At 44.7% G+C, this 13,041-nt stretch overlaps 1 protein-coding gene across 1 annotated transcript; it reads left to right on the forward strand.

Annotated features, from left to right (window-relative positions):
- The first annotated feature begins 6,375 nt into the window (after positions 1 to 6,375).
- Positions 6,376 to 12,521, forward strand: LOC111656720 (FH1/FH2 domain-containing protein 1-like). The gene is made up of 2 exons (XM_023408538.2): positions 6,376 to 6,662; positions 12,411 to 12,521. The coding sequence occupies exons 1-2, from the start codon at positions 6,498 to 6,500 to the stop codon at positions 12,519 to 12,521; spliced, it is 276 nt and encodes a 91-aa protein (XP_023264306.1). The 5' UTR covers positions 6,376 to 6,497.
- The last annotated feature ends 520 nt before the right edge of the window (positions 12,522 to 13,041 follow it).

Raw genomic sequence — 13,041 nt, forward strand, 5'->3', positions numbered from 1 at the left:
GTGTTCAGGCAGGAACACTGTGTTACCTGGAGTCTGTTTACAATAATTACACAAACCTCTCAATTAACGCGCTAATGATTTATAAGCACTAAATGTGATGATGATAATCACACCTTTAAACCTGCAGGCTGCAGGAACCTGCAGGCAGACCTGCGGGGGGAAGCACACCCACCTGTGTCTGTACTGGTCTGTGTTTGATCAATAATGGTGTGATGATGGAGACATAAAAGCTGCTGTCTGCCACTGTGTGTTGTTTTAAACCTGCAGCCAGAGGATTCCTGGCCTCAGACCAGCTGCAGGTTCACACTCATCATGACTGAGCACGACTGCACTTTCCCTCTGCTGTTGTTTTGTTCCTCTTTGTTTTTGGCTCAGGTCGGACCGGATCAGATTACACACAGGTGTGAACGCTCCACAGCGTCACAGTGGAAAATGACTCTCTCTCTAAGGTTCAACAGCAGTAATACAATCAAACACACACACACACAGGTATGATGACTCGTCACACTCCTGTAGAAGTGAGTAGAGGATGAGGGCACTGATACTGAGGTTAAACTGATGCAGAGAGAGAGAGAGTCTGTAAACAACAGGAACATGTTCTGATCGGAGTCCTGATCTTCTGTCTGTGCCTTTAAATCTCTTCTGTGATGTCACAGCGCTCTGGTGAAAGGTGGGTCCGTTCATGCAGCAGGTAACTGCATGTTTCAGGGAAATCTGTCAAATTCCTCTTTTGATAAAACATGTTAACCACGCAAATGTTATTTTTCAAGTTCCTCCACTATTTTCTCATATGAATAAACCAGGTGTCAAATCAAACATTAACGATGTAGAAGGTGAAATTAGTAAAAAAAAAATTCAAAGTATTTCAGCAAAAATATTAAAATATTACAACAAAGTATTACTCACAAAAAAGCTCACAAACTAGCCTAGTGCTAGCGAGTTAGCCTAGAGAGCTAATGTAAAGACAAGTAGACTGTCGACTCTTCATAATCAATAGTTTGTAAAAATATTGTGTTTTAAGCAGAATTTTCCTCATCACATTATAAATTGCACAAATGAAGAAAGAAATGTAAGAGTTGTGAGTTTGACGTCTTCACAGACTAAACAGGATTGTCTTGATGTGTAAAAACCTGTGGTTAAATATGTTTCCTGTGCTTGGCGGCCATCTTGAAATTTAAAGTGACGAATGGGATTTTTCAAATGAATGGCCCCAGAGGGAAAAACATCCAGTTTTGGATGGTGCTTGTGTCCACAGTTGAAAGATGATGATACATTATCTGCTGCACTGTAGGGAGAGCTGGTGGTTTGGGTTCAAATAATTAGTTCAAGTCAGGGGACCTCTGTCGTCATGGTTACAATAATAAGTAAAGGTAGAGTGAGCGATGCTGCAGAAACAAACTGTTAATATTTGGACTCAACAGCAAAACAAATACACCCCTCCCCTCTGTGCTCCTCCAGAAGCTCTGCCCCCAAATTCATGCATGTGCATCGCCATGGTAACGACAGTGTTGGAATCCAGAGCGTCTAACTCGGCGAGGAAGTGAATACTCGGTCATGTTTGTATTTAAATACAGACTCTGATCTCTGGTGATAGAAACACGTGTTTGTATGAAAACATCTGAATCTAGATTTAAATCATTTATATTTCTTATATCATTTTATCATTTTCTTTATTAATTTATCTAATGCCTCTGCAGGTCTCTCCTGTAAATGAGCTCTTGATCTCAGTGTGACTTCCTGGTTAAATCAAATATAAATATGTAGATATGATTGGTCCAGGTAAATCACCTGTTGATGAGCAGTTTGTTGCAGGTGAACATGGAAACAGATTCTCTGTCTGAACCGTCCATTACAGTCATGAATCCACTTTAACCACGGACCATACGCCCCCCCACGCCCCCCCACGCCCCCGGCACTAAGGGCCTCTGTGGGTGGAGGTCGTGGGGCTGGGGGTCCGTCCAGGCTTTGCTGGCCGTCCATCACTCCTGTCCTGTCCTCCCCACACAGCTTGCAGCTTGCATAACGCCCCCCCCCCCTTCCAGAGGACGCTGGGCTCACTGCTGTCAGTTTATCTGATCACTGAGTGTATTTTGGTCTTCTCTTGATACAGAGGTTGTGAAACAGCTGGAGTTGATGTGTCACGCTCGCTCACGGGGTGATTTGGCTGGAAGTGCTGGCTCAGCACGGAGCAGCGAGAAGCTGGAGGTTCATGAAAACACAGATTCTTCTGTTAATCTCAACAATTAATCTGTTTCAACAGCTGGAGGTTGAACTGTGGCCGTCACAGATTAAACATGGCGGTTGCGTTACCTGCTGGAAACCTGCGTAGTTCAGGCACGAACAAAGACTAAATGAAACGTGACAGATGTCAGTAACTTTAGCTGCTAAAAATCAAAATTTTAAATCACATCAGCTGCTAATTTTGTCCATTAAACTTCAAATTCTTTGTCACAATCACCTCTTCCTGTTTCCTGTCTGTTGATTGTTGTACTTCCTGTCTTTATCTAGTTTTCCCGCCTCCATGATTGTCTGCCCCGCCCTGATGTGTTTCACTTGTGTCCGTCTGTCCCGGCCGTCCTCTGTCACTTTGACCAGGAGACAGGAGCCGTTCAAGGACGCGTGGTGCGTTCAAGGACGCTTCAGTGTCCAACATATAATGTCAGCAAATCAAACACTATCTGTGAACACACCATCATGGAGTCAGTGGTCACCTGTCCAGGTGTCAGCAGGGTCAGAAGCTGGTCCAGGATCAGATCAGTGAAACAGCTGAGATAAGACCAGGGTCATTAAACCACACCATGAGGAAGAAAGGTCGCCATGACGACCAGGTGAGAGATTTGACTGAATCTGAACCTGATGAACATTTATAGCTCGTTACCTTCCTTGTTTCCTCCATCACCTTCTCATTTTCTTTGCCTTTCTTACTTCCTTCTTTCCTTTCTTACACGCTCATTAGCTTCCTTACCACTTTTTCTCCTTTCCTTCCTTACCTCCTTTTCCTTCTTTCACCTCTTTCCTCCCTGCCTTCTCATTCCTTTTACTACTTCTTCCTTCCCTTTATTATCTCCTTTCCTTCCTTCCTTACAACCTCCTCTCCTTCTGTACCTATCACTCTCATAAACCACAGAGAAACAGAGATGTATTTATTTTTAGTGACAGTAACTTTGTCTCAGCTCTCTTCTCTCTCCTTCCCTTTCCTCCTGTCCTTTAGGAGACAAGTCAAGGTAGTGAAGGAGTGGAGGAAACGAGGAGAACCAGGTAACACACCTGGAAAAGTTGAGTCATTGTGGAGGCGGCAGGTGGAGGAGGCTCAGAGCTCAGTGACCAGAGTTTAACCTGATGGATGTGAACGTGTCCTCTGGGAGTGTGTGGTCACCAGTACAGAAGGCTGCGGTTCTGCTGATGGTACTGGTCCAGTCCCAGTGAGACTGTGTTACAGTCCAGCTGGGTGGAGCTCAGAGAAGTTAAAAAACTTCAGACGGAGCAGCAGAGCGAGGACGGCCAAACAGAAACAGCTGCAAACGTTCACGTTGTTGAAACTCTGGGATGGAGTCAGAGCCAGTAACCGTGGTAACCGTGGCTCTCGGCAGCATGACGGAAACGTCATGAATCATCCCGTCACCGTTGGGCCCATTCAGCCCTGCAGAGCCAAAACCCCGGTCAGGTCCAGTTCTCACCTCAGAGGTCAGAGGTCAGATGGAAGTTATGTGACTGAACAGGTTTCTGAGGAGTGTCCTCAGATCAGCTGGATGAAGAGGCTGCAGGTCCAACAGAACACAGCCCCAGAACCGGCTCACAGGAAGTCACAGACAGGAAGTCCAGTCCTCTGATCCGACTGTTTAAATCACAGGTTCGTCTTCGCTTCAGGTAACATGGATATAAAGGTGTTCTGTCCTTACCTTTATATACAGCTGATTAAAAATAACAGCTGAAAGGTTTTCTGTTATTATTTGAATGTTTGAATTTCTTCTTTAACATAAGATTGATTTAGTTTACTGATGTAGTTGTCATGGTAACTGATTGGCTGTTGGGAACAGGATATTGTTTAAACCTGGTGGTTGGTGTCTGATGTGTCACTGCTCACTGTCACCATGACTGACTGACAGGAAACAACCAATAAACTGGTCTTTATTATCAGTTTGGCCAAAGTCTGTGTGTGTGTGTGTGTGTGTGTGTGTGTGTGTGTGTGTGTGTGTGTGTGTGTGTGTGTGTGTGTGTGTGTTTCAGCTTGTTTCATCACTCCTCTTATGCAATCTCACTGCAACTCCAGAGTCCAGATGTAGAGGAACAGCTCCACCTGCTGGACTGAACACAGAGTGCAGACAGATGTTACAGCGACTATTTGAAGGAGGAAAAAGACGTGTGACTCTCAGCTGATCTGCGGATATTTCCTGAGTTTTGGGCTGAAAAAGGAAGTGATGAGACCCTCAGGTTCTGTTCAGGTTCTGCTCTGTCACTAGATGTTTGAATGACTGGCTCCATGATTGACACACACCAACCACAGACACACACCAACCACAGACACACACCAACCACAGACACACACCAACCACAGACACACACCAACCACAGACACACACCAACCACAGACACACACCAACCACAGAGACAGAGTCGGGAGGAAAAGTTGGACTCAGTACCCAGGAGCCCTGAGGGTGGAGCGCCCTCGAAAAGCCTGGGATGAAAAGTTGTTCTTTGTTGCCATGTTTTTAATTCCAAGTAATTAGTGTCATAAGTAACTTTAAATTGGCTGAATAAACTGAATAAAACGTTTGAGTGACTGAACTTTGTATATAAAACATAGTGTCACTCGCTGTCACCCCTTACAGGAGGCGCAAAATGGTTTAGTCCATCCCTGCAGAGGATTCCCCAAAACAGTAACGAGTTGAGTGTCTGCTGATGAGGCTGAAGCGCTCGTTAGCACCACGACAGTCATGTCTTTCTGCAAAAAAGGGAAATCGGGGTCACAAAAAAGAAAAGAAAGAAAGGAGAGAGAAAAAAGCAAACTGAGGGAAAACAACTCCTAACTGATTTCTTTCAAGAGAAAGGTGAACACAACGGTTTAAGTTCATATCAGCAGTTGTTTAGATTGAAGGCAGTCAGCGAGGAGCATAATTACATTGTATAACATGAATTAATCAATAGCATAAATTAATAAGCATTATACCTACAATGTCATATGACATTATATCTATCAAATAAATCAAATACTTAGCAAAGCTTAACATCATGAAACACATGGCCCTTAGTTTGAGAAACAGCCACAGAGAGTGGAGGCAGGTTCCTCTTCATCTCCTGATGTTACTGAGGATGAGACCAGGTGAGCTAGTGACATCACACATTACTATTACTTGTTTAAATGTGGTATGAACTGTTCATTAGTGACCAGCCTAATAACCACTACAGACCCATGCCTACATTTGTTTGCCCAATTATTTGTAATTTTTTTTAAAGATGCGTGAGATACACGGATGAAGAGAGGAAGACTTGTTTTGTGCTACACCTGTCGACATCCATTGATCAGGCTGGTTTAACGAGCTGCACAGAACTATTTCTCTTACTTTGAGGTGAAGACTGAATTGTTGTGTTTTTGTTGTATTGCTCTGTAGAGACGCCATTTTACCTGAGTAGCACCTTTTCCCGCTCAAACTGCGGCTACTGCTCTAGTTTGAGTGACTCAGCGCGCTGACCAATGAACACCAAGCTCTACCGACATCACGGCACTGATTGGCCCGCCCTCTGTCTCTATAAACACTGACTAAACACTTTTATTTCCTTTCACTGTATGAGCATCTTGCGCCAATAACCTATAATAAACCTATAATGGCGTTCACCTCCAAGGACAAACATTTCCCTCCATCAGATCCATCTTATTATCTGGATCCAAAGTTCCCGCCGCTGTACTGCGGTGGTTCCGCCACCAGGGGGCGCTGCTCCTCCACCACCTGTTCACCAGGACTCCTGCAGCTCTCAGTAGCGTTACACTTCTTCTTCGTGTGTTATTATTAGCTGCACTCAGAACAGCTTCACTCCTCAGTGTTTCCTGGCTCCTGGTCATGACGTCATGCTGCTGTTCGCTTTGTTTCCATGCTGGACTCACATGATGTCACTACTGGACCGTCCACCATCAAGTCATCGTCCATCAAACCGGATGTTCTGTGATGTAGCCTTCAAAATAAAGGTATGACATTTAGTGCTGGCTTGAATATTCAGTCAGAATGTCCATTAATGATTCTACCACGTTCATTTATCTGGATAACACCCGAATAACTCAAATGTATTGAACTGATTTGATTTTTAGGGTAAATATAGTATTTGTATTTATTTTGAAAGGTGGAACCGGATGTGCTTGTTTACATCCACAGCAGCTTCACCGGTCCGGTGGCGGAACAGCCAGGAGCCGTGACTGCTCAGTTAAAGCCTCTCTCCGTGGAGCGCGGACCTACACCGAGACACACACACACTTTTAGCCGCAGTTGCTTTGCGGTCACACGGCCATGGCTTCCATCACCTGCCGGCTCCAGTACCTGGAGGACTCGGATCCGTTTATCTGCACAAACTTCCCCGAACCTCGGAGACCTCCGACGCTGAACGTGGAGGAGAACCTGCCGCTCAGCGAGCAGATCGCCGGGATACACAAGCTGCTGGAGGCGCCGCTGAAGGTGGGTCACCGGTGGGAACACCTGCGGGACGATGAGCAGCCATGTCGGTTAATGTTTTAACTTTGAGCCGGTTGGACCTCCAGACTGTTAAAGTACCGCTGAGCTGAGACACAACACTCTGAGCTGGAGGACGATTCGCGGGGGAAATGATAGAAAATAAGACTTTAAATAACTTTAAACTACAGTAAAGAGTCTAGAGACGAACTGTTACTGACCAAAAAATAACCGCGAAAGTTACAAATGGTTAAAAGTTGTTGTTGAAACTTTCCTTCAAGCTGAAGGTAAAACACCAAACTGCGTTTGAAATTCACCTGATTTAATGAATCCCTGTTTACCTGGCCAGGTAGAGAGAGGTTAGAAGTGCTGAAGAAGTTAATTGTCACACATGAACATGAGAAACATCCAGTACATTCAGTTAAAGTCATGTTTAATAGAGTAATCGATGCTGTAATCGATACAGGTGTTAACTGTTCAAGCTGCTTGGTGCCGGATTTACCTGGAGACTCGATTTACATTATTTTCACATTAAATCGCTAATTCTTTAAATGGAGTTTGGAACCTGCTTATTCAAAGTCTTTTTTCTATAACAAGACAATTCAAAAGACAAAGACATTAAGACACAAACAGCTGATCGAGGTCTGAAGAGCTAAACATGAAGTGAAGCAGAAGATTTAAACAGTGTTTGATCACAGTGAAAGATACCAACTTTAACTGAAATGTGGCAAATAGAAAAGTTTTGAGTCTGAGTTGGAGCAGGTCTGAAGGCCTGTCCATCATTAGTGTGGACTCTGGGGACAGTGGGCGGACCTGTCCCTGACCACCTGAGAGGTGTGGACGGTCCTGGACGGAGGCAGCAGAGTTGTGGATCAGCTGCTGGTGTGTGATCCTCCTGTACCACAGTGGTTCGCTCTATTTAAATGTTTTAAATGTCCTCACTGAACCAAGCCTCAGGTCAGTGCTGCGTTCACTGACCTGCTGTTGAGCAGCATGACTCTGTGGATGTTAAAGTTCAGTAATCTGCTGATGGTGTAACTTTGGTTTGTAGCACAAAGTGTTTTATCCAGAACCTGCTAATATTAAATCTACTAAAACCTGAGACCTGGAACCATCAGATATCATCCACACTTAAAATAAATGGTAGATGTTAGCATGCTAACATGCTAAACTCAGCAGATGGTAAACATGCTGAATATTCTGATGTTAGCATTTAGCTCAAAGCCGCTAACATGCGTCAGGAAAAATACTGCAACTGGACAAAACTGTGCTCAGACAGTTGGGTCAGCCCTGAACCAGTCGGACGCTTATTCTCATTTTCATGTGATGGATCCACCAAACTGAAGTTCTGGGTCCTGTCTTTAAGGTCTGACCTCACTCTCAGATCTGGACTGTAGAGCCAGAGGTGGAGGAGGGATCCAGATGTTTGACTTCCTGAACTCCAGGTCAGGACAGGCCCTGACAGCAGCGTGTAGTGAAAGTATTCAGAGTACTGTGCAGCAGAGCAGCCCCTCTCATTGGTGTATTATTATACATGTTATCATTACTGATGGATGAGTGTGTGAGCAGCATGAGGAGGTGCAGCAGGTGGAGTGTTGTGTAGTTTCATCCCTGTGCTCAGACTCAGCCTGCAGGTTCTGCTTCTCTGTTCATAAGGAAACGAGTCAGGTGTTTGTTTCTGTTCACCTTCATCTGTCCTCTGATTGGTGGGTTTTTCCCAGGTGAAAAGCTCAGTGTGTCCGGTGCTGACACACTGAGACTTAATGCTGAGCAGAAATATATTTGAAGTCAGCAGCTGGTTTAGTTTAAGAACTGATCACATGTTATTAACTGATCGTGTGGTGCAGTGAAACCTTCACTGTGTTTACAGCTGTGAGGGAGAATCAATGGAAATACTCAAGCAGACCTGAGATCTGTGCCTAATGTACAGTTATTATTATTATTACAGTATTAAAGTTGCTGCTGATCGGAGTGAGAGAGTGAAGATGTTGGACAGAATAAGTCAGAGTGGAAACACAGAATGAAGTTTCCTGTGGTTGACTCAGCCATGATGCTTCTGTTTGTGCTGTATCCATGCATGGCGTTGAGTTTCCCAAACAGGAAGTGAACGCATCTCCGGCTCCACAGGCTAACTCAGCAGAGTCACAGCACAGTGACACATGAGTCAGTCATTCTTCGTTTTAGCTTCATTCCTCAGTTATCTGTGAGGCTGAAGTTCAGGACCGAGATAAATACACACACACACACACACACACACACACACTCTCTCACACACACACACACACACACACACACACACACCCACACACACTCTCACACACACACACACACACACACACACTCACACACTCTCTCTCTCACACACACACACACACTCACACACACACACACACTCACAGCAGCGTCTTCATTAAAGGAAGGTCGTTACTCAGCAGTCTGTGTTGGAACACGCTCCCGACCTGTCATGGCCTCGTTATCCCCGCGGCAACACGACTTTATTCAGAGTTTTATCCAGATGTGTTTGAACAGATGCTTCAGATCAAAGCAGAGATTTCCCTCCACAGCTGAGCCACACACAGGAGACTCCAACCGGCCGCGAGGCGTTCGGAGCCTGTTGGAATCTGCAGGATCAGATAAAGACCAGAGAGCAGCGGTCCCACTAGATTACATTCCTCCACTGACCCCCTAATTGTTCCCATCATGCCCCGGGGCTCGACCCGCAGGCCACGCCCACCCCCCTGTTAGATGCAGGGATGTGATATGATCAGTGTTGAGACGTGAGTCCTCAGACTTCTGCACAGTTCCTGGTTCTCTGCTCTAGTTTCACTCCTCCTCCTCCTCCTCCTCCTCCTCCTCCTCCCTCACTGAGGGTTTGGGCCGAGCAGAGTGATTGTGGAGGAAAAGGGTGGGACCTGTAAACAGGAGATAAGCTGATGGATGGATGGACGGATGCAATACTAACAGCAGCGTGTTGATAAGAAGTGAGCAGACTGCTGCTGCAGGAACAGTCTGACCGTCAGGCTGTTGCTGCAGGAACAGTCTGACCGTCAGGCTGTTTCAGGCTTTAAACAGGATCCTGATGTGATGAAGTAATGATGAATATTCAGATGGATGTTGGTTTCATGTGTGTGTGTCCAGTCCAGAGATGTTTTTAGCCTAGCTTAGCACAGAGACTGGAAGCGGAGGGAAACTGTTAGCCTGTTGGACAGGAGCTGTTGTCCTCCATGTCGTGGACTGTCTGGATCCCTGTGCTCAGCTGTTGTCATGGGGACAGACCGTGACCGGTCTGTATGAGCAGAAACAATGACGCTCCTGTGTTTGATCCTCCGTGACGTCGTAGCTCCAGGAAACTGGTTCCAGTTGATCAGAAGTAAAGAGACGCTCTCATGTCACATCCAGCTTCACAGAAACAGCTGAACATGAATCATCAGAGTACTTCTACTCACTCTTCTATAGTTTTGAGGTACTTTTACTTTACTCGTACTGTCTCAGAGGGAGCCTCCACATTTATCTCTTTGCTAAAGTTCACAAATGATGACAAAACATTTGATCAACATATAAAATATGAGACATAATTATAGATTGAACTACAACATCCAGTATTTCCTGATGTTTTAAGAAGAGTTTAAACTGTTCCACCTTCAGTCCGCAGACAGGAGCCCGTGATAATCTGCCTGTTTATTGCCAAGAAGGTTTTAAAGTGAGAGGAATTTGTTTTGGTTCATAACAATAAACAAAGTAGAAAAGAAATATAACCAAAGATGAAACCAGTGAGTTCTGCAGCAGAGAGATGAAATATACAGAGAAACATTTAAATAAAATATTTTCCATAAAAATGTGAAGAAATATTATAGAAAAGTCTAAATATAAACAATATAAATACATAGAATGAGTATGACATGACGAAGGAGGTGAATTCATCCTTTAAAAGATGAAATCAGTTTGATGACGTCGCTCTGACTGACATCAGCCAATAAAAACTCAAGGTCAAGAACAACCGTGGCTCGTTCGTTCAAAACATGGAGGTGATGTCATGTGTTGGTCCTGTGCCACCTCAGGCTCCACACACACACACACACACACACACACACACACACACACACACACACACACACACACACTCTGTCTAAAGAATGTGACCGTGCAGGTTCAGAGCGGCTGCCCGTCACCGTCAGACCGGATTGTTTTCCTTCTGGTTTGCAGCTTCATACCTGAACATGAGTCACAGTCCTCGCTGCTGCCTCAGATATAAATAGACTCACAGTTTATCTCACAGTTCGCTCTGTTGCACAGATCCCACAACATGCTGCACTGATGAAATAATGTGGAGACGTGGACTCATGTTAATAAATAAACCAGCAGAGACAGACACAGACGCTCTGAGGGACAGACCCTCAGAGCATCTGTCCCTCAGAGCGTCTGTCCCTCAGAGCGTCTGTCCCTCAGAGCGTCTGTCCCTCAGAGCGTCTGTCCCTCAGAGCGTCTGTGTCTCAGAGCGTCTGTCCCTCAGAGCGTCTGTCCCTCAGAGCGTCTGTGTCTCAGAGCGTCTGTGTCTCAGAGCGTCTCTCATGATGAAAAAGACAAATGAGACAACATGTTTCATCAGAGATGCAAAACAGATACTAGTTTTTACATGTTGATGTGTTTCAGTGTGACATCACTTCCTGATGATGTCATCATCTCTGCTTTCCCTCCAGAATAAAGCTCCAGAGAATCTGCAGAACTTGATAGAGAATCATCCTGTTTCTAAGTTTCCTCAGTTTCACAGTAAAACATGATGATACACTGCAGACAGGAAGTGATCACAGCTGATCACAGCTGATTCAGCTGCTGGTAATGAGGCAGTCTGACTCCATGTGAACAGACTCAGTTGTGTCTCTTCAGCTCAGGGTTTCCTCAGAGTCTTAAAAAGTCTAAAATAGTCTCACATTTAAAAATCTGAATTTTATTCCTTGAAAAGTCTTAAAAACGTAAAGGTTTTATGTTCAGGTCATGGTCAGGTTAGTTAATGCTTCTTAATGTTTGGTTTTGGTTCGCTGTAGTTGCGTTTCATAAGTTGTATTTCCTCTCTCGCTCACAGTAGTTGATGGGCATCAGATAGTTGAGTTGTTGTGGCGTTATTTTGTGAATGTGAATAAATTCATTTATTTAGTTTGCAGGTAATTCTCGGACTAAGATTTTCTTTTATATCCTTTCTACTTTTTTACCAGTTTGGACGTGAAACCAGTTTTAAATTTCACTCATGAAGGTTTTAAAAAGTCTTAAAAAGTCTAAAAGGGACCTTGTTGAAAGCGTGTGATCTTCGGCGCCAGCAGTGTGTGGATATTCATCTGTGTGACTGTGGAGACGAAGGTGTGTAGAACAGGTTGTGTGAGTGCTGCTTGTGTTTATGTGTCATGATCACTGTGTCACAGACACATGAACACACACTGACTTCAGTCAACACTTGTTGTAAAGTGGATCTTAATGTTGTTCATCACCTGTTTCATTCGTTAGTTTAATGACTTTATAAACAGTTTGATGTAGATAGATCTGCTGATATGAGCTCATGCACAGTTATATTGTTTCAGTGCTGGGGGGTTAACGTCATCCACTCATCATTAAATCTTTATTTAGCAGGTCCTCAGAAGTCCTGTAACACCTTCAGCTGTTCCTCATGAAGAGGTTTATTATTAGACATGTGAGTTCATTCACATTCATACATCTCTCTCTCTCACCTGTCTCACCTGTCTCACCTGTCTGTCTGTCTCTCAGTTGGAGGAGTGCACCCTTCAGTTGTCTCCTAATGGAAACTACCTGGACCTGGACTCGTCTCTGGCCGAGCAAAGGGACGAGCTGGAGAGCTTCTACGAAGACGTGGCGTAAGAACACCTGTTTATTCTGTCACACCTGCTCACTCTGTCACACTCTGTCACACCTGCTCACTCTGTCACACTCTGTCACACCTGCTCACTCTGTCTCACTCTGTCACACCTGCTCACTCTGTCACACTCTGTCACAGTCTGTCACACCTGCTCACTCTGTCACACTCTGTCACACTCTGTCACACCTGCTCACTCTGTCACACTCTGTCACACCTGCTCACTCTGTCACATTAACCATGTTAGCCATGTTAACCAAGTTAGTCATATTAGTCACATTACCCCTTTTAACCACATCAGCATGTTAGAGTCATTAGCCATGTTGACAATGTTCGCCACGTTAGCCACGTTAGCCACGTTAGCCACGTTAGCCACGTTAGCCATGTTAGCCATGTTAGCCACGTTAGCCATGTTAGCGACGTCACATTGCAGCAGATGAACCAGGTTCAGTTTTTTTGCTGCTCAACACAGTTTTTTTCTGAACAACCTCCATAATGACATGTTATATGTTGTTATGTCATTGT

This window comes from Seriola lalandi, unplaced genomic scaffold (assembly GCF_002814215.2).
Source record: "Seriola lalandi dorsalis isolate HSWRI2012SDOR001 ecotype SW California unplaced genomic scaffold, Sedor1 jcf7180002054366, whole genome shotgun sequence".
Taxonomy (NCBI): domain Eukaryota; kingdom Metazoa; phylum Chordata; class Actinopteri; order Carangiformes; family Carangidae; genus Seriola; species Seriola lalandi.